The 25230-nt window shown below is 36.8% G+C and overlaps 1 protein-coding gene across 1 annotated transcript in view; it reads left to right on the top strand.

Moving 5' to 3' along the window:
- Window positions 1-20079: 20079 nt before the first annotated feature.
- LOC141628139 (uncharacterized) overlaps window positions 20080-25230 on the top strand; it is a 63212-nt gene continuing 58061 nt past the window's right edge. Inside the window, exons 1-4 of the mRNA XM_074441316.1 lie at window positions 20080-22947; window positions 23059-23334; window positions 23619-24467; window positions 24559-24782. Coding sequence (XP_074297417.1) covers window positions 20080-22947; window positions 23059-23334; window positions 23619-24467; window positions 24559-24782 — 4217 coding nt within the window. The remainder of the gene's footprint in view (window positions 22948-23058; window positions 23335-23618; window positions 24468-24558; window positions 24783-25230) is intronic.

Genomic DNA, 25230 nt, shown 5'->3' with positions numbered 1-25230 from the left:
TTTTTTTTTTTTGCGCAAATGACTATTTTTTCGTGTGATATTGTTTGAACAACTTTGTGATATTGTATTGACTATCACGAAAAAAGCAGACTTGTCCAAAAAAAAAAAAATTTCATAAATTTTTTTTTTTTTTTGCGCAACTATTTTTTTCGTGTAATATTGTTTGAACAACTTTGTGATATTGTATTGAACAACTTTGTGATATTGTAACGAAATCCTCAATCCTCAAAAAGATAGTGTATCCTCACATGATCCCATTCATATATATATATATATATATATATATATATATATATATATATATATATATATATATATATATATATATATATATATATATATATATATATATATATATATATATATATAGGAGTTCTAATGAGTCCTCCTTCCCAATTGAGTCCATAAATCCTTCTAAGGGCCATTGGATGGACTCATTGGATGGTTGAGATAAATTTGATTAAGGGTTATTAAAAAGAAAAGGTAAAAAATGTGGATGGTTGGATTGAGATGGGTGGTTGAGATTGAAAATTATCAAAAAAAATTACCACTAATCAAATTTCTTTACACTAATTAATTTTTCTTTCTCTCTCTAGCCCCTAATTAATCAGTTTTGAGTTTCAGATTTCAGAAGTGTAAATGTAATGTTGTATGAGTTTTACAAGTGTAAATGTGATGTTTTACGAGTGTAAATGTAACATTCTAAGAGTGTAAATTTGATTTTTTGTGACGGAAATTTTGAATTTTATAATTTTGACATTTTACAAGTGTAAATGTGATGTTTTAGGAGTGTAAATGTAACCTTTTTAGTGTGTAAATTTGATTGTTTGTGACGGAAATTTTGAATTTATATAATTTTAACATTTTACAAGTGTAAATGTGATGTTTTACGAGTGTAAATGTAACCTTTTTAGAGTGTAAATTTGATTGTTTGTGACGGAAATTTTGAATTTATATAATTTTAACATTTTACAAGTGTAAATGTGATGTTTTACGAGTGTAAATGTAACATTTTAAGAGTGTAAATTTGATTTTTTGTGATGAAAATTTTGAATTTATATGATTTTAACATTTTACAAGTGTAAATGTGATGTTTTACGAGTGTAACTGTAACATTTTAAGAGTGTAAATTTGATTTTTTGTGACGGAAATTTTGAATTTATATAATTTTAACATTTTGCAAGTGTAAATGTGATGTTTTACGAGTGTAAATGTAACATTTTTAGAGTGTAAATTTGATTTTTTTGTGATGGAAATTTTGAATTTAGATAATCTTAATATGTTACCGAGTGTAAATGTGAAGTTTTACGAGTGTAATTTTTAAGTGTAAATTTGAAGGTCTACGAGTGTAAATTTGAAGGTTTAAGAGTGTAACTTTCGTCTTTTGAGTTTAACTTTGGTCCTTTACAAATGTAACTTTGATCCTTTATGAGTAAAACTTTAGTCCGGCTACCAACAAACACCACCACCGTCGTCCTCCACCACCAACTTTAGTCCACAAAAGATGAGTGCAAATTTATATAATTTTAACAAGTGTAAATGTAAGATTGTAAATGTGAGGAAATACAAGTGTAAATTTAAAGAAATATGAGTGTAAATGTGAGGAAATAGAAGTGTAACTTTAAAGAAATATGAGTGTAAATGTGAGGAAATACAAGTAGAAATTTAAAGAAATATGAGTGTAAATGTGAGGAAATACAAGTGTAAATTTAAATAATTACGAGTGTAAATGTGAGAAAATAAACTGTAAATTTACAGAAATATTAGTGTAAATGTGAGGAAATAGAAGTGTAAATTTAAAGAAACATGGGTGTAAATGTGAGAAAATACAAGTATAAATAAAAACTACTAATAACTACTAGATCTAATAAAAACCCAAAAAAGAGAGTGAAAAAAAAAACCCAAAAAAAAACATCATCAACAACACAGGTAAGAACTACTAGATCTAATAAAAAGAGAGTGGAAAAAAATATCTTATATAGCACTAAATAATAATAATAATAATAATAATAATAATAATAATAATAATAATAATAATAATAATAATATAATAATAATAATAATAACCGTGGAAATAGAACTGTGGAAATAAGTGTAAATGTAATGAAATACGAGTGTAAACGTTAAGAAATAAGAGTGTAAATTTAAAGATTTACGAGTGTAAACGTTAAGAAATTTAAATTTAAAGATTAAAACAAAATATGAGTGTAACTTTTAAAAACAAGTGTAAATTTCAAGTAATACGAGTGTAACTTTCAAATAATACGAGTGTAAATGTAAAATAACTCATAAAAAAACCAGATCTATACAATAACACAATAAAAGAAAAAAACACCAAAAATATAATGCTAAATCTGAAAAAAAAAGAAAAAAAAAAGAACACCTATCGACAAAATCGACACAACACACAAACAAAAACAAACCAACCGCAAACTCGTATTAAATAAGAACAAAAAAAATTGAAACACAAACACAGTCGACACAACACACAAACAAAACACAAAAGCCCGACGTGGGTCAGAGGAGTGAGATGCGGCGGCAAGGACAGTGAAGCCGGCGGCAAGGAGAAAGAGGCGGAAGAGGAGAGACGTGGGTCGGGTTGTTGTTGCAGATCTGAAAAAGGAGGAAGAAGGAAGGTGACGGAAAAAGGAGGAAGAAGGAAGGTGGTGGTGCGTGGTTGCGGCGGAGAATGGTGGTTGTGTAGGGGTGGTTGTTGCGGCGGAGAATAGTGGTTGTGTAGGGGTGGTTGTGGTATTAGGCTGTGGTGCGTAGTGGTGGTGTGTTGGAAGGTGTCGGGTGTGGGAGGTTGTCGTTGTGGTGGCAGGTTGTGAAAGGTGGCGTGTTTTCAGATCTAAAGAAAAAAAAAATTATAAAGGGTTGTTGTGGGAGGTGGCGAGGATGTCGATGTTGGTGGTGGGAGGTAGCGAGGGTGGAAGTGGCGGCTGATGATGGCGTGTGTGGTGGTGTGAAGGTGTGCGTGGTGGTGGCGGATGTGTGTTGTGAGACATGAAGGAGGGAGTCGGTGGAGAGGAGGTTGTCAGGGTGGTGGGCTACGGTGTGCCGGTTGAGGTAGGGTTTCGTCGTGGTGGTGCATGGTGGTGGGCGTAAGGTGATTGGGTTTTGAATTTTTTGTGTGAGATTTTTTATTTTTTTGGGTTTTGAATTATTTGGGTTTTTGGAGAGATGAGAGGAAGGATATTTGTGAGATGAGAGAGAAGTGGATGTGAAAATAATTGATATATAGTGAATTAATTTTTAATTAGGTGGACTAGTGAGGTAGAGAGAGAGTGTGTCTTACATTAGCATTAATCCCATCTTTTTGCACTAATCCCTTCCTTTTTTCCCTTCAATCTCAGCCCATCATCTCATCTTTTCAATGGCCCTAAAGAGGTCTTATGGACTTAATGAATTTTGGTGGACTCACTTGATCCTTCTTCTATACATACATATATATATATATATATATATATATATATATATATATATATATTTATATATATATATAACACCACAATAACACAAGAATTCGTACCAAAAAACAATAACACAAGAATAACATTAAAATATTACAATAACACCGAAATAACACCAGAGTAACAACACAATAACAACAGAATAACACCTGAGTAACACGTGGTAAAAAAAAGTAACATAATGAGAAAATTAGAAAACCGTGAGAACATAAGAGCAACACTGGAATAACAAGTGGTACCACAAAAAAAGTATAAGAGTAACACTGGAATAACAGGTGTGACAAAAAAGGAAAAAAAAGACAAAAACGATGAATAACACTGGAATAACAGTTGCTAACACAAAAAATAAAATAAATTTAAAGATAATATATATATATATATATATATATATATATATATATATATATATATATATATATATATATAGGGGTGGGGTCAGGTACGAACTAAAGTTCAGTACGAACTTACGAAGTAACTTAAATTGGTCAAACTAAGTAAATAAACAAAGTCAAACTTATACCTCCACACATACTGACTTATTATACCCATTACTTTCAATCACCCATCTCACTCTTAATCCTACTCACCACACAGCATACTTCCGTTGGCGACCACCGAAGCTCCGGCTAGACGTCGTCACCGCCATGACCTTATCAAGAGCGACGGCGCAGATCTGGTTGAACACCATTTGAACTCTTTTTATCCCATCGCCGTCCCGGAGCAGTAACTGCGAATAATGGGTACACTTCTCTCTCTCTCTCTCTCTCTCTCTCTCTCTCTCTCTCTCTCTCTCTCTCTCTCTCTCTCTCTCTTCTTACTGTGAACCCCCGCAATAACGCGAAAAAATATAACTTATAAATTCAAGCGGAAATTAGGAAATTTTTGAAACTTTTAAAGTTTAAAGTGCGGGTTCATTAAAACCTAAAACATAAATAAAGTATGCGGAAATAAAGTTAAGTTTATACAAACGTGATAGTCAAAGATGAGGGAAAATATATCCCTCGAATGACAAAAAGATAAAAGGTGAATCTAAGCAATCCTACTAAACCGACTACTAGTCCAAGGTGCTCGCTAGCTCACACATGTCTTCACCCCATAGTTGCACCAACTAATACCTGTCATTCGTGTAAACATGAACGCCACATTCAGTGAGGAGTAACTCAAGGCTCTCCCAGCCACAAATTGTCAAAATGACCATAACAAAGAACTCAATTAGATAAATCATGTAAGATACTTACAAAAGATATGAACATCAAGTTTATATTTAAACATGACAATTAAATGAGATTGAACAAGATAGATCAATATTAACATAATAAAGACTCAACTATTCACGTAAGACAATTAAATTGTATGAAAGACAAGAATACAGTCATTTTGACAAAAGCACACATTTTAGGAAAATATAACATAGATATGAGGTTAGAATCTGAATCATGTGAAGTAGATAAATAAGGGATCAATCGATACAAATCACAAGAATGGAAACCATAGCCATTACTTAGAAAACCTCTTAACAAACATTGCACGCGACGTGGCTACTAATGTCACATTCATACTTATGGCTTGCATCTCACCATAATAATGGATGGGAACATCAATCCCGACGATCATATCGCAACTAGGAGGCTTGCATCTCACTTCTAGTATCCGATAGGACCAAGACTCTTACATCCAAACAATTGACAATATCTATAACTAAGCAAGACCTTTACTAGCTACTCATTAAATATAATTCACATGCTAGGACGACAATGATAAAACTCACTTGCCAGGATAACACCAGTGACCAAAACCGTACTTGTCAGAGCATCACAAGTAGCCAAAACCGTACTTGCCAGAACAACACAAGTGACCAAAACCGTACTTGCCAGAACAGCACAAGTGACCAAAATCGTACTTGCCAGAACAGCACAAGTAATCAAAGCTACACTTGCCAGAACAACACAAGTGACCAAAACCGCAATTGCCAGAACAGCACAAGTGAACAAAATCGTACTTGCCAGAATAGCACAAGTGACAAAAACCGCACTTGCCAGAACAACACAAGTGACCAAAACCACACTTGCCAGAACAGGCACAAGTAGGGCGTAAATGTAAATCAAGCATATATGATAGTATTATGACATTTCTACAAGAATACGATTCAACCAAATAAATACACAAAATGACATGAATCAACTTGGAATGATTAAAATAGGAGAAATGAGCAACTAATGAACCAAGTAAATTATTCCATGCCAATTTATACTCATAAGCGTGAATTAGCAACTTATTTCTTAAATACTTGTCACTTGAATAAACATGCAAATAAATGGAAATGAACCATTTATAGTAAGCAAAACAAGAATTTAATTCTAAAAGACTCAAATGTAAGATAAACCATTTATTACTTATAAAGTATAAATAATTAAATTGGACTGATTTTAAGATGAAAACATGGCATTCCACATAGAAATGAGATAATTAATGAATGAAGTACACACTTATAAAACATGTGAGGAATATATAATAATGGATGATATTCAACGAATTACGTTTTATAACGCACGAGACATGATTTAAATAAATCAAACACGAATATAAACCGACTCAACAAGGCACGCAACGCGAGGCTAGGCCACGACTCAACCATGGCCATACCTCTACACGTGACTAGGGCCACAACCGCCACGCCCTAGCCACTGCCTAGGCCAGGCAGGCCATGGCAAGGCCACTGCCCAGGCTACAAGGCCACTGGCAGCCACTGCCCAGGCTGCTGCTAGCCGCTGCTCAGGCTCCTATCAAGCCGTTGCCTATGCCAGCCATGCCATACCCAAGCATTGCCTATTCGTGCTTAATGGAAAACCAAAGATGGTTTTACCAATTACAACAACCATTTACTCAATTCCACATGAGACGGAAAATTCATAACTTACAAATTTCCAACAAACCATACACGACCTCAAACCCGTGACTAGGCAGGCCACGGCAGGCCATCAGACTCGCCAAAAAAAAAAACCATGAGCAGCCCTGACACAACTACCACTCGACTGCCCACAACCACCCTTCACACCACTTCATAACCCGACTCAAAATCAGTCCAAAACAAAACCATAAGACGCATAAAACAGTCCAAAGATGAGCCATCCTAAGACAACATTTAAGACAAGATTAAGATGGAAATTCTCATGTATAAAGCACGCTAAAAAACAGTCACGAAGACCACATAAACCGAGACTTTCATCTTTCATCTACAAGACTAGATTATACCTATATTGCACGATAAATCATCACTAAAATAGGAGGACCTACTATAAGAAGCTTGCGCCTATACAGAGGCAACTCATAAATTACCTTAAACAAAAGTAATTTGCTTTCCAGCCATGGAAATATGATACTCGAGGCGTGCATGCTTCATATTATTAGTACGAAATGCAGAAAGGTTACACCCACCTCAACATCAACCAATCTTGAGAATCTATTTGCACCAAATTAGTTATTATTTCAGACGACTTAAACAGTTACTCCAATCATAGTATCGTTTTTTTTAACTGCTTGAGCAGCTTAATCACTCTTTCAAATATACTTTTTTTATAGCACAACCTATGTCTTCTTTTTATACACCGGAGTAATAGAAACATAACTAAGGGCGCATAAAAACAGCCTAATTGAAACATTATTTTGAGACGGAAATTATCATACAAATGAGAAAAGCATAAAGAATCAAACTTTATCAAACAAGAGCATATAAATCGACATATAAGACGGAATTTCGACATTTTGTCGAGTAACCTATCAGCGTTACCTTAGCTTCTCTTTCGAGGAAGACGTCTAAAAATACGAGCCTCCCCACGGTCTTCAAGGTCTTCGACTAAAAGGAGGAAAAACGAGTTGGTTAAGGTCAAAACCGAGTTGTCTTTTAAGACGACTTTTTTGAAAACTCAATCAAAAGTGAAGCTTTCTTACCTAGAAAGGTAAGGGGGGAAGTAAGGAGGAGAATGGAGCAAGATGATACGTGCATTTTATATAGTCTTTTTAGCCTAATTTATGCGCGTATCTTTATGCTTTTATCGTGGTTTTATGCTACAAAATGCCCCGAATATCCTACTTTGGTGTATTTTGTCTTAAATGCAGGAATGGACCATAAAGTAGTGAAATCAAGCCATTTTCCGTCCGTTTAGCATGCATTTGGAGGAAGAGTAGATTTGGAGCGGGAATTATAGCTGTCTTGGGATGCGTGAAGTTGTTTCGGGAGCTAAAAGGACAAGTCAAGGTCAAACTAACGTGAATTCTAAGCTGCTGAAGTCAAGATCCACTCGATCGAATGCTTTCCTAGTCGATCGAGTGGTTTTAGGTCTAATAATTAGTCGCTCGAGCAGTTTTTCTGGTCGATCGACCAGTCCCTTATGTGTGTTCAGTCGATCGAGTAACTAATCTGGTCGATCGACTGGTTTTTGGCTCGGTTTACTCGATCGAGTGGTTTTATTCCACTCGATCGAGTGGATTTTGCTACGGGCTGGGCTTTTTGCTTTATTTCCGTTAATTAGATTAAGCTAATCCTATTTTCTTATAAATAGGAAGGTTAGGACGTCATTTAAACTCTCTCTCATTCTCTTCTCTTCTCCCCCTTACTCGGTTCTTCGTTCGATACAATTGTTACTTTTGTTCTTCATTTAGGATCTTTTAATCTAGTAATTCTATCTTCCTTCTTTCTTTTTAATTTAATGTTTATTGTTTTTATTTCTTTTATTCTTGTTTTCCTTATTTCCATGTCTAGCTAATTCTCCTTAGTATGTTAGGATTAGGGAAGCCATGGTAGCAACATGTTATAATTGACTTGAATAGATTAGCCTTGCGATAAGAATTGTATTAGGCAATTTAACTGTTATCAGGTCGAATGAATGCATGCAGGAGACCAATAAATTTAGTTAACCCCGACCTGGATCGAAAGATTGAAAGGGAAGGCTTGCTTAATTACAATAGGGTATCGTAGTGAGGGTGAAAGCTAAGCTATTACGCTCTAGGGCGGTTTAAGGACCGAAAGGTGACGACCATAGCTCTTCTTATCAATAGTCTAATCGCCTCAGTATACCGATAGTTTAGCTGCCACGGTGGACCGACTCCTAGCATATTCCCTTCTCTTTTTGTTAATTTCTTGCGTTTATTCTTCTCTTACCTTTTCATTAGTTTAGTTCAACAATCAACCCCCATTTATGTGACACCCTGACAGACCGAATTAAACAGATAGATAGCAACTTAGCCTCCCTGTGGAGATCGACCCTACTTACCGCTGACTTCTGTTAGTAGTAACTTAGGTTTATTTTTGGTAAGAAACGACAGTATCAAATTTTGGCGCCGTTGCCGGGGAGGCGACGCTTTTTATCTGTTTTATTTTGTTTGTCTTTCCGCCTCAAGGGAAGACTGAGTACCTTGAGGCCGTTCTTATCTTTTTCTTTAGTGCTGTTTTGATAGGCCTATAGGTTTATTAGGCAGGCTACTGAGGGAGATTATCGAAGGGAAGGCTTGAGTACCTTCGATCCCTCTTACCAAGATGACATTTGTCTCCCGACTAATTGCTCAGTTTGAAGCCCAAGCTGAAAAACCTACTAGTTGGGAAAGGAAGAAATCTTGGGGATGTGGTACTGCTGAGCGCAATGCAGCTGTAGTTGTGCCGCCACATCCACCCTATCAATGGCCACCGCAACAAGATCCTCCCGATATACGAGAAGAAGAATTTGCGGAGCTGAAATCCTTGATGGAGACACTTGCATTCCAAGCGCAAGAATATGTCTCGCGAGTTGATGACCTCGAGTCTGTAGTTGCTCAGTTAGCAGCTGAGATAGAGATAGAAGAGATCGCGGAGCTGACATATTTAGTGGGGACGTTTGTATCCCAAGTGCAAGAGAGTGATAGATATATGGACGCTCGAATCCTTGAGCTGGAGTCATGCATCGCTCAGCTAACAGCTGAGATGAAAGAAGAAGAGGTATACCTTGCTGAGAGCGGTTTCTCCCCTGAGGAAACCGCGTTGCCCAATGCTGAGGACAACTTTTATGACTCCGACGACGAGTTTCTATCACATTTCACCGCCCCACACGAAGATTTCAGCCCTATGCAAGAAGAATCACTCGATCGAGTAACTAAAAGTAGTCGATCGAGTGAATTTCCAGAAGAAAGTCCTCGATCGAGCAAAATCTCTACTCGATCGAGTGAAATGCAGGAGGATAGTTCTCGATCGAGTGATTTTGTTGCTCGATCGAGTGAAATGCGGGAGGGAAGTAGTCGATCGAGTAAAAATTCTACTCGATCGACTGATGTGGCCAGCGAGAGCAATGATATGATAGTTGGGTTCGTTTTAGGCGACGATTTTGACGATGATGACGGTTACGGTGAGCTACCCTTATTCGAAGCCGAGTCGGATACACTTGAAGCTGAGATTTATGGGCTGAATTCCACTGAGGGCGACGAAGGGACAGCTGAGTCGATATTTGCTCCTAGCACGGATGAGGTATTACATTCTTTTGTCAATGATTCCATTGAGAGCAACTTACCTGAGGTAATTAGCGATAATTTTATTATTGTTATTCAAAGTACACTACCTCGTTTGATTCATGCTAATTCTTTTAATGCCATATCCCCTCCCATGTGGACGTATAATTTAACTGCCTTTCACCGTACTTATCATGTCAAAATTGCTAATCTGAAACGATACCCTACTCTATTGACAATTGCTCCCGCGCTCCTATATTTTGTGGATAAATTTAGGAGCTGTCATTGGAAATTTGTTAGACTTAAATGTTTATACAATTTTATTTCCTATCTCTTTGTTCCACTATGGTGCTCATTATGCTTTTGTGTAGCACATGCGCAGATGTATGATTTGATGCTGCGCGCTTTGAGCTGTTTTGATTGTGACTAATTAGAGGGGCTCGAAGAAAAAGAAGGTCGAGCTGGGACCTGACTGAAGCTAGCGCTACCCGGGAGGCAACCCGGAGATTTTATTTTGTTTTTATTTCATTCCAGTTGTAATAAATGGTTTTCTATACCATAAACTATCTCAGTATGCTTGTCTTGTTAGTTTGCGGGCTGCTTTATTTGCGTTTTGCAAGAAATACATTGAGAATCACTCGATCGAATAGTTTTTCTACTCGATCGAGCACTTTAGCTGAGAGATCCTCTCGATCGAGTGAAATTTTTACTCGATCGACCACCTGCAGATATGAAACTACTCGATCGACTGCTTTTCTGCTCGATCGAGCAGTTTTGAATGCCCATTTCACTCGATCGACTGATTTTCTTCGGATATCGAGTGTATTTGACTTGTATCAGCTTCCTGAGACGGTTTTCCGGGCCTTAGCAACCTCCCATGTTCATGGTCGGTTTGGGGAGGTCCCTTTATTCGCGCTATCTTGTGAGTTTTCCGCATTTATTCTCTTTCTCTTTCAGTTTGCATTTCCTTTCCATGTTTTGGTACAATGGGGGCATTGTACGGTTTGGTTTGGGGAGGTTATGCATCCATATCTGTGTCTGCATATTGCTTTTATTGCATTTCTGTTATCACATTTAATTTATGTATGCATGGTTGTTTATTTTCATAAAAATTTAAAATCCCATAAAAATTAGAAAAAAATTCAAATATTCAAAAATCACGTTTATTTTTGCAAATAGGTTGAGTCGGAACGGTAGATTTCAGTGATGAAACTGCACTGCAACTGTCTTTTTGCTTAAGCCTTGCATTAAACTGTTATCTTATTAGTTTTGTCTTATTGCATATCTACGAGTTAATGTTTAATTTAGCTGAACATATAAACTTGACCTGAAATTTTGGCAACCTACTTATAATTTCTAAGGAATTAGAGCCTTATAAACTGGTGTCATTTATGACCAGTTTCATGTAGGATTGTGAGTAGTATACCCCTTGCATAACATGTTCATCAATTTGCACGTATATGAAATTCAATTGCTTTTTGCCGTCATACATTCGGGTTAGTGGTTGGTGTCACATGCAGGGAGGTGCTTACAATTTCCCTTTCTTTCATTTTTACCCATAAACTCCACATTAGCCAAATTTGCCAGTTGACCTTTTAGCAACATTCTAAATTTAGCCTGCCTTGTCAAGCTAGTTTAGTGTATGCTTTGCGGTATATATTTCATTGTATCAAATTTTGGCTTGTATCTGTTGACTTGGAGTTGGTAATTTATGAAGAAAAGGAGGATGATGAAAAAGGACGTGAAAAAGAAGAAAAAAAAAGGAAAAGAAAAAAAAAGAAAGAAAAAAATTTCGAAAAAAAAGAAGAAGAAACCGAAAAAATAAAGAAAGAAAAGAAAATAGAAAGAAAAAAAAAGAAAAAGTTTGTATTGTTGACGGTTTCTGCTCCTATGCTTTATTTACATTTATTGAGGAGTATTTTCAGTTCGGTTTGGTGAGTTTTATGCCAAATGAAGGGCATGTGTTTAATTCATAATTGAGTTGGAAATGGATATGTTGTCATATGGTTCTGTTTAGGTACTAGCTTGATCACCTATACCTCCACATTCCCATAACATGTTTTGCCTTTTCTTACCCATTGCCTCACTTTACCATATTTTTGTAAGCCCTCGGCGGTGATAGGACCTTGTTTGGTTGGAATGTGTGTACGGTAGTTAGAATTGTCTATCATATTAGTTGTATGCATGTTTATGTGGGTCGTAGTCTAGGTGAGCGACTATTTTTCTTTCTCTCTTACATATATATGCTTACCCTTTGCTTCATGAGAGAAGAGTGACCCGTGAGAGTCCATTGTTAAAGGTCTTGCAAGGTCGACGGTTCAGCTTTATTATAAACATCTTATAACTCGTTTCCATTTGATTGTCCTGCTATAAGTGTTTAGTTTGCTTGCATTAAATTGGCTTAAGTGGGCATTTGTAGCTAGCTCTGAGTTATCTTTTTCCGTTCCATTAGTTGCATTTTAGTTTACTCGAGGACGAGTAAAGGTTTGGTTTGGGGAGATTTGATACGTGCATTTTATATAGTCTTTTTAGCCTAATTTATGCGCGTATCTTTATGCTTTTATCGTGGTTTTATGCTACGAAATGCCCCGAATATGCTACTTTGGTGTATTTTGTCTTAAATGCAGGAATGGACCATAAAGTAGTGAAATCAAGCCATTTGCCGTCCCTTTAGCATTCATTTGGAGGAAGAGTAGATTTGGAGCGGGAATTATAGCTGTCTTGGGATGCGTGAAGTTGTTTCGGGAGCTAAAAGGACAAGTCAAGGTCAAACTAACGTGAATTCTAAGTCATTGAAGTCAAGATCCACTCGATCGAATGCTTTCCTAGTCGATCGAGTGGTTTTAGGTCTAATAATTAGTCGCCGGCAGTTTTTTCGTCGACCGATCCCTTATGTGTGTTCAATCGATCGAGTAACTAATCTGGTCGATCGACTGGTTTTTGGTTCGGTTTACTCGATTGAGTGGTTTTATTCCACTCGATCGAGTGGATTTTGCTACTGGCTGGGCTTTTGCTTTATTTCCGTTAATTAGGTTTAGCTAATCCTATTTTCTTATAAATAGGAAGGTTAGGACGTCATTTAAACTCTCTCTCATTCTCTTCTCTTCTCCCCTTACTCGATTCTTGTTCGATACACTGTTACTTTTGTTCTTCATTTAGGATCTTTTAATCTAGTAATTCTTTCTTCCCTTCTCTCTTTTTAATTTAATGTTTATTGTTTTTATTTCTTTTATTCTTGTTTTCCTTATTTCCATGTCTAGCTAATTCTCCTTAGTATGTTAGGATTAGGGAAGCCATGGTAGCAACATGTTATAATTGACTTGAATAGATTAGCCTTGCGATAAGAATTGTATTAGGCAATTTAATCATTATCGTGTCGAATGAATGCATGCGGGAGACCAATAAATTTAGTTAACCCCGACCTGGATCGAAAGATTGGAAGGGAAGGCTTGCTTAATTACAATAGGGTATCGTAGTGAGGGTGAAAGCTAAGCTATTACGCTCTAGGGCGGTTTAAGGACCGAAAGGTGACGACCATAGCTCTTCTTATCAATAGTCTAATCGCCTCAGTATACCGATAGTTTAGCTGCCACGGTGGACCGACTCCTAGCATATTCCCTTCTCTTTTTGTTAATTTCTTGCGTTTATTCTTCTCTTACCTTTTCATTAGTTTAGTTCAACAATCAACCCCCATTTATGTGACACCCTGACAGACCGAATTAAACAGATGGATAGCAACTTAGCCTCCCTGTGGAGATCGACCCTACTTACCGCTGACTTCTGTTAGTAGTAACTTAGGTTTATTTTTGGTACGAAACGACAGTATCACAAGAATTAAGGAAAAAGGTTGAGAAACGAAGTCGGGATCTACGGTTCAATGTCGACGGAAATGGAGCTTCAAGGTTCTGTTTATTTTTTTATTGTTTGCAGGCTTTCTGAACAAGAAACAAAGAAGAAGTAAGGCGAGTAAGAGGGTGGGGACACGAGGGAGTATATATATGTTTAATAATAATAATAATAATAATAATAATATATAATAATATATGAATGTAGAGTGTGGGGTGGTTAGGTGGTATGTGTTGTCGATATTTGGTTGGTCGGAGTTTAGATAAGATTCCCAAGTGAAATGCGACGGTCTACGCTAGTTGGTAACATAAGACGGAAATATTATTATTATTATTACCTATTATTAATATTCGACTATATACATATACTTTTATATAAACCAGTTTTAAAAATGTAATCTTTATGAAAATTATGTTAAACATGAAATTAATTAAATTAAATAATTTAAAATATAAATTAAAGTAGTCGAACGGTTAAATAAATTATAATAGTCAAAATGAGAAATTCGCGGGTGTTACAATCACCACATCTTTTAAAAAGTTTCGTCCTCTAAACTTGAAAGTAGAAACGAAAAGTTGTATAAAAATAAAACCGGACTTTTGAAATTGATAACCAAAACATTAAAAGGTTACTTATGGGAAGAATTAAAATTCTTTCAAAGGTTTCAAGTAAAATTTTCCAACAGTACCAGATTCTCGTCAAAGGAACGGAAGTGTTCTCGTTGCGCATTCAAGAACATCACATTCCAAATCAAAGACAAGGTCAAATATCGAATCATTTGCAGAAATTCAAAGTCAAAATATTTCCAAAAACATTTACGAAGAGTTTTCAAAAGTATAAGTCTCCTTCATGGAACAAAATTGCTCTTATCGTGCACACAAGAGCGCTAACTTTCCAAGTTAAAGACAAATTTAAAACAAAATCATTTACCGATAAGCGTGGGGCAAGTTATTAGACGCCTTTAATAACGAGCTTTAACATCACATCGACGTTAAAACCAATTGAAAATGATAATCCAGTCAAATTTTCTTTTGCAAAAGTCAAAATAAAAAATAAAAAATAAAAGTTTCATTTTTAAACTCTAAAAGGAGTCTAAGTTCTTGAAAATGTAACATCAAACTTTGACAAATAAATCGTAAATAGATCAAATTTAGTTAGAAATTGAGCAAAATTAAAAACCAACTCGGGTATAGCAAACAAAATCATGATAAAGAAGTCTATACTCAAAGAACAAAAAGGGAATTAAATCAAATTTTCATTTTCCAAATCTTTAAAATGGGTGAAATTTTGTAAAAGTAACATAAATTTTTGACAACGACCCAAAAATGGTAGTTTGAATTGTTTAGAAGTACGAAAAGAAAAGTAACTTAGATATCATAAATACAAAGTATGCTAAGAGGATCCAAATTAAACAAACAAAAGAGCTATGATGAACTTCATAGGGGTAAGAATTGAAGTCAAATCAACAAGGATGTCCAAGACAGAGTTTTATAGGTTACCAGCATCAAATTTAAAGGAGGAGCATGACGAAGTAAGGAAGAGAGGAATGAATGGTAACACTTATGGTCAAAGAAAAAGGGAGATTGGCCAACAAGGAAACGCCAGATACTCAAATCTCAAATAACAACATCATCCTAAGCGGTTCCGAAAACTTCCTGACAACAAAACTAATAATCGCATCACTCCCAAGGATTTCCTCAAAACACTTACGTTACTTCATCCTAAGCTATTCCATGAAACAAGGTACTTTACTATAAGTGTGATTCAACAATTCCCAATCATTAAACATCCACAACGACTTCCCCAAAACAAGATCAAAACTACTAACAAAGTTATACTCATTCCCAACAAACATCAAAAGGCAACACCAATCTATGTATGGCTATCAACATCCTAAAGGTATCTCTTTCCAAACTCAAGTCATAAACCTTACTCCATGTTTACTCCTTAGGTAACAATGCTCAACCTACTAAGCTTTCAATTCCCAAGCATAAATAACAAAGCCAAGTTCTATAACTTTAGTAACATAGGCAACTCACTCTTAACACACAAAATCCACCAATCAATTATACTCACTTTATCAAGGAACTAGGTATAAGAATCACCAAGTATGTCTCACCACACTACCTAAGCCTTTCTAACATCACAACCTCTCAAAACCAGGGTTATGGTTCAACCACAAACAAACTCCACAAAGCCAAAATTTTCAACCAAGGTTAACATTCCACAAAAGAAAGGGAACTATCTACAAGGCGTTAAGGGAGGATAAGCAAGGAACAAAGGACAAGTTGGGAGAGTACAAGAGTACCTTCCAAGGAAAAAGAAAAGAAAAGAGAGTTTGGAAGAAGAAGTGAGCATTAAGAAGTAAAGAATAAGGCAAGGTACACAAGAACGAGGAATATCTTCGAGGAAGTAGAAGCATACTTCAAAGGTTGAACAAATTTTCAATTCACGGCAATAGGCACCAAGTATTGATCCCCACCTAGGTAAGCTCACGGTCATTGATCCAAGGGCACAACAATCATTAATTGACAATCAACAAACATGTTAAAACCTAACAAAGAGCAAACACACTACAGACTACCACCTTAGGCCGTTAAGTCTACCCATCACTCATTCCTTTTTCAAGGACAAGTTCAAATTTAAATTTGGGGTATACGTGTGTGCGTCGGGAGCAACATAGGCTCCTCCGCAATAACGCGGAAAAATATAACTTATAAATTCAAGCGGAAATTAGGAAATTTTTGAAACTTTTAAAATTTAAAGCGCGGGTTCATTAAAACCTAAAACATAAATAAAGTATGCGGAAATAAAGTTAAGTTTATACAAACGTGATAGTCAAAGGTGAGGGAAAATATATCCCTCGAATGATAAAAAGATAAAAGGTGAATCTAAGCAATCCTACTAAATTGACTACTAGTCCAAGGTGCTCGCTAGCTCACACATGTCTTCACCCCATAGATGCACCAAATAATACCTGTCATTCATGTAAACATGAATGCCACAGTCAGCGGGGAGTAACTCAAGGTTCTCCCAGCCACAAATTGTCAAAATGAACATAACAAAGAACTCAATTAGATAAATCATGTAAGATACTTACAAAAGATATGAACATCAAGTTTATATTTAAACATGGCAATTAAATGAGATTGAACAAGATAGATCAATATTACCATAATAAAGACTTAACTATTCACGTAAGATAATTAAGTAGTATGAAAGACAAGAATACAATCATTTAGACAAAAGCACACATTTCAGGGAAATATAACATAGATATGAGGTTAGAATCTAAATTATGTGAAGTAGATAAATAAATGATCAATCGATACAAATCACAAGAATGGAAACCATAGCCATTACTTAGAAAACCTCTTAACAAACATTGCACGGGACGTGGCTACTAATGTCACATTCATACTTATGGCTTGCATCTCACCATAAGAACGGATGGGAACATCAATCCAGACGATCATATCGCAACTAGGAGGCTTGCATATCACCTCTAGTATCCGATAGAACCAAGACTCTTACATCCAAACAATTGAGAATATCTATAACTAAGCAAGACCTTTACTACTCATTAAATATAATTCCCCTGGTAGGACGAAAATGATAAAACTCACTTGCCAGGTCAGCACAAGTGATCAAAACCGTACTTGCCAGAACAACACAAGTAGCAAAAACCGTACATGCCTGAACAACACAAGTAGCCAAAACCACACTTGCCAGAACGACACAAGTGACCAAAATCATACTTGCCAGAACAGCACAAGTGACCAAAATCATACTTGCCGGAATAGCACAAGTAATCAAAACTACACTTGCGAGAACAGCACAAGTGACCAAAACCGCACTTGCCAGAACATCACAAGTGATCAAAATCGTACTTGCCAGAACAGCACAAGTAACCAAAACCGCACTTGTCAGAACATCACAAGTGAGCAAACCCGCACTTGCCAGAACAACACAAGTGACCAAAACCACACTTGCCAGAACAACACAAGTAGGGCGTAAATGTAAATCAAGCATATTTGATAGTATTATGGCATTTCTACAATAATACGACTCAACCAAATAAATACACAAAATGACATGAATCAACTTGGAATGAGAAAAATAGGAGAAATGAGCAATTAATGAACCAAGTAAATTATTCCATGCCAATTTATACTCATAAGCGTGAATTAGCAACTTATTTCTTAAATACTTGTCACTTGAATAAACATGCAAATAAACGGAAATGAACCATTTATAATAAGAAAAACAAGAATTTAATTCTAAAAGACTCAAATGTAAGATAAACCATTTATTACTTATAAAGTACAAGTAATTAAAATGGACTCATTTTAAGATGAAAACATGGCATTCCACATAGAAATTAGATAATTAATGAATGAAGTTCACACTTATAAAACATATGAGGAATATATAATAATGGACGATATTCAACGAATTACGTTTTATAACGCACGAGACGGGATTTAAATAAATCAAACACGAATATAAACCGACTCAACAAGGCATGCAATGCGAGGCTAGGCCACGGCTCAACCATGGCCATACCTCTACACGTGACTAAGGCCACAACCGCCCAGCCCTAGCCACTGCCTAGGCCAGGCAGGCCATGGCGAGGCCACTACCCAGGCTACAAGGCCACTGGCCGCCACTGCCCAGGCTACTGCCAGCCGCTGCTCAGGCTCCTGTCCAGCCGTTGCCTTGGCCAGCCGTGCCACTCCTCAGGCCGTAGCCAAGAATTGCCTAGTTGTGCTTAATTGAAAACCAAAGATGGGTTTACCAATTACAACAACCATTTACCCAATTGCACATGAGACGGAAAATTCATAACTTACAAATTTCCAACAAACCATACACAGCCTCAAACCCGTGACTAGCTAGGCCACTGCCAGGCCACGGCAGGCCATCAGACTCACCCAAAAAAAAACCATGACCAGCCCCGAGACAACTACCACTCGACTGCCCACAACCACCCTTCACACCACTTCATAACCCGACTCAAAATCAGTCCAAAAACAGAACCATAAGACGCATAAAACAGTCCAAATATGAGCCATACTAAGACAACATTTGAGACAAGATTATGTCGGAAATTCTCATGTATAAAGCACGCTCAAAAACAGTCCCGAAGTCCATATAAACCGAGACTTTCATCTTTCATCTACAAGACTGGATTATACCTATATTGACATGATAAATCATCACTAAAACAGGAGGACCTACTATAAGAAGCAAGCGCCTATACAAAGGCAACTCATAAATAACCTTAAACAAAAGTAATTTGCTTTCTAGCCATGGAAATATGATACTCGAGGCGTGCATGCTTTATATTATTAATACGAAATGCAGAAAGGTGACACCCACCTCAAAATCAACCAATCTTAAGAATCTATTTGCACCGAATTAGTTATTATTTCAGTCGACTTAAATAGTTACTCCAATCATAGTATCGTTTTTTTTTGTTTTTTTTAACTGCTTGAGCAGCTTAATCACTCTTTCAAATATACTTTCTTTATAGCACAACCTATGTCTTCTTTTTATACACCGGAGTAATAGAAACATAACTAAGGGCGCATAAAAACAGCCTATTCAAACATTATTTTGAGACGGAAATTATCATACAAATGAGAAAATCATAAAGAATCAAACTTTATCAAACAAGAGCATATAATCGACATATAAGACGGAATTTCGACACTTTGTCGAGTAACCTATCACCGTTACCTTAACTTCTCAAGTTTTCGAGGAAGACGTCTAAAAATACGAGCCTCCCCACGGTCTTCAAGGTCTTCGACTAAAAGGAGGAAAAACGAGTTGGTTAAGGTTAAAAACGAGTTGTCTTTTAAGACGACTTTTTCGAAAACTCAATTAAAAGTGAAGCTTTCTTACCTAGAAAGGTGAGGGGGGAAGTAAGGAGGAGAATGGAGCAAGAATTAAGGAAAAAGGTTGAGAAACGAAGTCGGGATCTACGGTTCAATGTCGACGGAAATGGAGCTTCAAGGTTCTATTTATTTTTTTGTTGTTTGCAGGCTTTATGAACAAGAAAGGAAGAAGAAGTAAGGGGAGTAAGAGGGTGGCGACATGAGGGAGTATATATATGTTTAATAATAATAATAATAATAATAATAATAATAATAATATATAATAATATATGAATGACAACAAAATTAACCTCAACCTCAACCGTAATAAAAAAAAAAGGATGAGAGAGAAATTTAGAGAGATAAAATTCTCTAAATTTCTCTGAATTTTAGGTCACTGATTCCTCGCAATGGCGAAGAAGATTACTAATTCTCATCCTTCTACTGCTAATTCAACAAAAAATACCAATAAAAATAATAGTTCATCAAGTAGTAACAACAATATTAGTACTAATAAATCTATTAATCGTACTCCTATTCCTTCTAGTAACAATAAAAATTCTACTACGAATACAACAAATAATCAACAGGTTCTGATTGAAGAAGAAATTGATGCTGCTAAACAACAAGTGGATAATTTGGTGCAGGAGGTTGGTGAATCTGTGTTGGTGGAAGGCTTAGTTCTGTCTGATAATCCGAATGATTGGCAAGAGGTGTCATCTAAACGGAAGGGGGATCCGTCTTCTGGTACTAGGTTGGCTCCAATTGCAGAAGAAGTGCCTGATAATGATGAATGCTCTTCTCCTCGACTTAAGCTTACGGTTGAAGATGTTAAGGAGGAGATCGAGTATTGGAAGTTAGCAATCTATGGTTATGTAATGGGGGCTAATCTGCCTCGGGATGTCATTGATGGTTTTCTGCGGCGTATCTGGGCTGCTTATGAGATTTCGCAGATCTCCTTCCTGCCGAATGGTTTATTTGTGGTAAGGTTTGCTAAAATTGAGCATCATAAGTTGGTACTTGCTAATGGTATGTTTACCTTTGATGGGAAACCTATTATGTTGAAGCCTTGGGATCCTTCTGTCAGGATTTCCAAAATTTCTGTTAAGAAGGTTCCTATCTGGGTCAAGTTAGTAGGTTTGGATCTTAAGTTTTGGGGTGCTAAATGTTTGGAAAAACTGGCTGGATTAGTGGGACGTTTTATTAGAATTGATGATTCTACCCTTGAGAAATCTCTCCTAGGCTTTGCTCGTATTATGGTTGAGGTGGAGATTGACCAGCAGTTTGTAACCCAGATTGTGTTTGAGGATGAGTTAGGGTTAGAAGTAAAAGTGGTTGTGGAATATGACTGGCTTCCAATTACTTGCCAGAAATGTAAGGGAATTGGTGCTCCACCAGTTAGGCAGGTCAGGAGACCTAAGGCTGTAGGGGCTAGCACTGCTGATCCTGTGGAGTTTCCTCCCTTGGCTAGGACTTCTTTACCTACTCCAGCTGCTAATAGTAATGGGAATGCTGCTGTAATTGTTGCTACTCCTACAGTTACTCCTGCACCTAGTCATGGACCAGTATATACTCCTGCTAGAGTGATTACCAAGATGACCAGGCATGAGACTAGAGTGGTGGATGGTAGGCAAGGGGCATTTAATGTTAATTTCAATGCAGAAATGGCAGTGGTGTCTGATGCCACTGAATTGGTGATAAAGGTGGGGGGGGGGGGGGGGGAGGGGGAGGGAGTGCCTCTCCCAATGATTAAACTAGGTGTATGGAATGTTAGGGGCCTGAACAATGTTAATAAACAGAAACATCTTAAGTGGTTTTTACATCAAAATGATGTGGAACTGTTTGGTATCCTTGAGACTAGGGTAAAACCTAGTTCTCTAAATCTTGTAGCTAGTAATGTTTGTTATGGGTGGAATTTTGTTACTAATATTAGTCAGCATCCAGGAGGAAGGATTTGGATTCTTTGGAAAGGTAATAGTGTGGATGTTGAAGTTCTAGAAATGTCAGAGCAATATATACATACTAAAATTAGGCTGGTTCAGACTGGGAATGTCTTTCTAGCTACTTTCATTTATGCATTTAATAAGATTGAGCATAGGGTGCCTTTATGGAATGCTTTAGATAGGCTTAGTGGTAATGGACCTTGGATTATTCTGGGGGACTTTAATAATGTCTTATATGCCAATGAAAGATTGGGTAAAGCTGTTAGGGATGAGGAAATGCTTCCATTCCAGTCAACTGTGGCTAGGTGTGATCTACATGATATGAAAACTACTGGTGCATTTTTTACTTGGAACAATAAACAACCTAGTGAGACTAGAATTTTTAGAAGGATTGATAGGATAATGGTTAATAGTGATTGGTTGGCTTTTTGGTCTGACTGGTTGGCACATTATCAGCCCGAGGGTACTTTTGATCACTGTCCTTGTATTGTATCCTGTGGAGAGAGTTGTAAAAGGAGGAAGAGTTCTTTTAAGTTTTTTAACATGTGGGCCAGGGTTGAGGAGTTTGGAGAGCTGGTCAAGGAACATTGGCAGATGCAAATTATTAGGACTCCTATGTATATTATGGCTAGGAAATTGAAGCTACTCAAGCCCTGTCTGAGGAGCCTAAATAGGGGCCTCTTTTCTGATATTGAACGTAATGCTGATGTGGCTTTCAACCTGTTGATTGACTGCCAATTGCAATTGCAGAATGATCCTACAAATGTTACTCTGATGGATAAGGAAATACAACTCAGGGAGTCTTATCAACTGATGGAGGAGTCTATGACTGATTTTCTCAAACAGAAAGCTAAGTGTGCCTGGGCTAGAGAGGGGGATACTAATTCTTCTATGTTCCACCAAGCTATACAACAGAGACAGATGCATAATAAAGTTCTTCAGATTGAGAGTATGAGTGGGGTTGAATGTAGAGATCCTGAGGATATTCTGAAAGCTTTCCTTGATTACTATGAGACACTTCTTGGGTCTAGTGCTCCCACTTCGGGTTTTTATAAAAATATAGTCACTCAAAGAGTTACTCTGGATGAGAGTGATTGGATTGGATTATGCAGTATTCCTACTGAGGAGGAAATTAGGAAGGTGGTGTTCTCTATACCCAATGATAAGAGCCCTGGCCCTGATGGGTATACTAGCTGTTTCTATAAGGCCAGCTGGGGTATAATTCATGGGGATGTATGTGCAGCCATTAAAGACTTTTTCATTCATGGCAAGTTGTTAAAGCAAATTAATAGCACTAATATTGTGCTTATTCCTAAGATGGATAATCCAAAAACTGTGAAAGATTTTTGACCTATAACATGCTGTAATACTATTTTCAAAGTGATCTCCAAGCTGCTATGTAATAGGCTCAGTGAATGTCTCCCTAAATTAATCAATTCTGCACAGTATGCTTTCATTAAGGGAAGAAGTATCCTGGGAAATATACTGATAAGTCAGGATTTGTTGAGGTTGTATGAGAGGAAAAGTGCCTCCCCAAGGTGTTTAATGAAGGTGGATCTTAGGAAAGCCTATGACACTATTGAGTGGGATTTTGTTGCTAATATGTTAGATGCACTTCATTTTCCTCCTCATTTTATCAAACTTATTCTGCAATGTGTAAGTACTACTTCATATACTATTGGGTTGAATGGCCAGACCTATGGATTCTTTCATGGCAACGAGGTTTAAGACAGGGGGATCCCAGTTCTCCCCTGATTTTTACTTTGTGTATGGAGTACTTAAGTAGCCTATTGGTACGGGGGAGTGGGCTGCCTGGTTTTAAGTTCCATCCATTATGCAGGAGTTTGAGAATGACTCATCTCATGTTTACAGACGATTTACTTTTGTTCTGTAAGGGTGAGGTGAAGTCTATTTGCATTATTATGGAATTGTTTAAAAGATTCTCCACAGCTACTGGTTTGTGTATCAACAATGATAAGTCTGATTTTTATTGCAATGGTATGCAGCCTGCTATGGTTTCTCAGGTACTTAAAGGGACTGGATTTAAGAAGGGAAGATTGCCCTTCAAATACTTGGGTATGAACATATCTCATAAGAGGCTGACCAAGAATGACTGTAATATTTTGGTGGATAGGATGATTCAGAGAATTAGAGGATGGAATAGTAGGAAAATTTCTTACACTGGCCGTCTCACATTGGTTAAATCAGTCCTGTCCACTATTCATAATTATTGGTCCCAGATCTTTGTGTTGCATATTGGAGTGATGGATAGGCTCCAAGCTCTTTGTAGGAATTTTTTGTGGGAAGGAAGTGATAAGTACTCTAAGGCCCCATTGGTTAACTGGAATGTGTTATGTAAATCTAAGGAGCATGGAGGGCTTGGCTTGATTGATAGCAAACAGTGGAACCTTGCGGCCATTGGCAAACTTGTATGGTGGTTGGCAACTAAACAGGATCATTTGTGGATTAGGTGGGTGGATAATGTTTACTTAAAGGGTAAGGATTGGATGATTTATGAACCCTCTCCTTCTAGCTCTTGGGCTTGGAGGAAAATTTGTGATGTGAAGAACATTTATAAACCAGGCTATGTGCAAGGAAAATGGTGTGGTGATGACTGTTACACAATTGCTAAAGGGTATGATTGGTTGAGGCAGGAACAGTTGATGAAGGTTCAATGGTATTCTGTGGTATGGAACAGATATAATGTTCCCAAATGGAGTTTTACTATGTGGCTTCAGCAGCAGCAGAGACTCCTAACACTTGACAGATTAGCTAAGATGGGTATGGTGGTGCCTACTGACTGCTTTCTTTGTGGGACTGCACCTGAATCTCATTCTCACTTGTTTTTCGAATGTGTCTATACTCTAAAATGTCACCAGTTGATTCTTTGAGTGGCTACAGATACCTAAACGTGATATTGCTAACTGTGTTAAAATTGCAATGAAGCATGGACAGTCTATGTTGATCAGGCAGATTACTTTGGCGGTTGTAGTGGGGACTATCTACTGGATTTGGATGGCGAGAAATACCTGCAGGATTGATGGGTATGTGCTACACCCTGTGCATCTGATCCAGAAGGTTAAAGAGAACTGCAGGAGAAGACTGAAAGGGATTTTTCAAGGGGCTATGAAATTGTCTGATAGTTTATGGTGTCATGAGAAAGGTTTAGCGTAAGCTTTGTTCTTACTGAAAATGTATACAGTAGTACACAAAAGTAGTGATCACACATATAGGACGTTGATGTAAATGGTTGTCCGTTTGGACGTTGAGCTATAATATATACTAATATTCCACCAAAAAAAAAAAAAATAATATATGAATGTAGAGTGTGGGGTGGTTAGGTGGTATGTGTTGTCGATATTCGGTTGGTCGGAGTTTAGATAAGATTCCCAAATGAAATGCGACGGTCTACGCTAGTCGTTAACATAAGACGAAAATATTATTATTATTTTTACTATTATTAATATTCGACTATATACATATACTTTTATATAAACCAGTTTATAAAAATGTAATCTTTATGAAAATTATGTTAAACACGAAATTAATTAAATTATATAATTTAAAATATAAATTAAAGTAATCGAACGGTGAAATAAATTATAATAGTGGAAATGA

The sequence above is a fragment of the Silene latifolia genome, chromosome Y (genome assembly GCF_048544455.1).
Source record: "Silene latifolia isolate original U9 population chromosome Y, ASM4854445v1, whole genome shotgun sequence".
Taxonomy (NCBI): Eukaryota; Viridiplantae; Streptophyta; class Magnoliopsida; order Caryophyllales; family Caryophyllaceae; genus Silene; species Silene latifolia.
The sequence above is the reverse complement of the archived record's forward strand: the minus strand, read 5'-3'. Positions and strand labels throughout refer to the sequence as shown.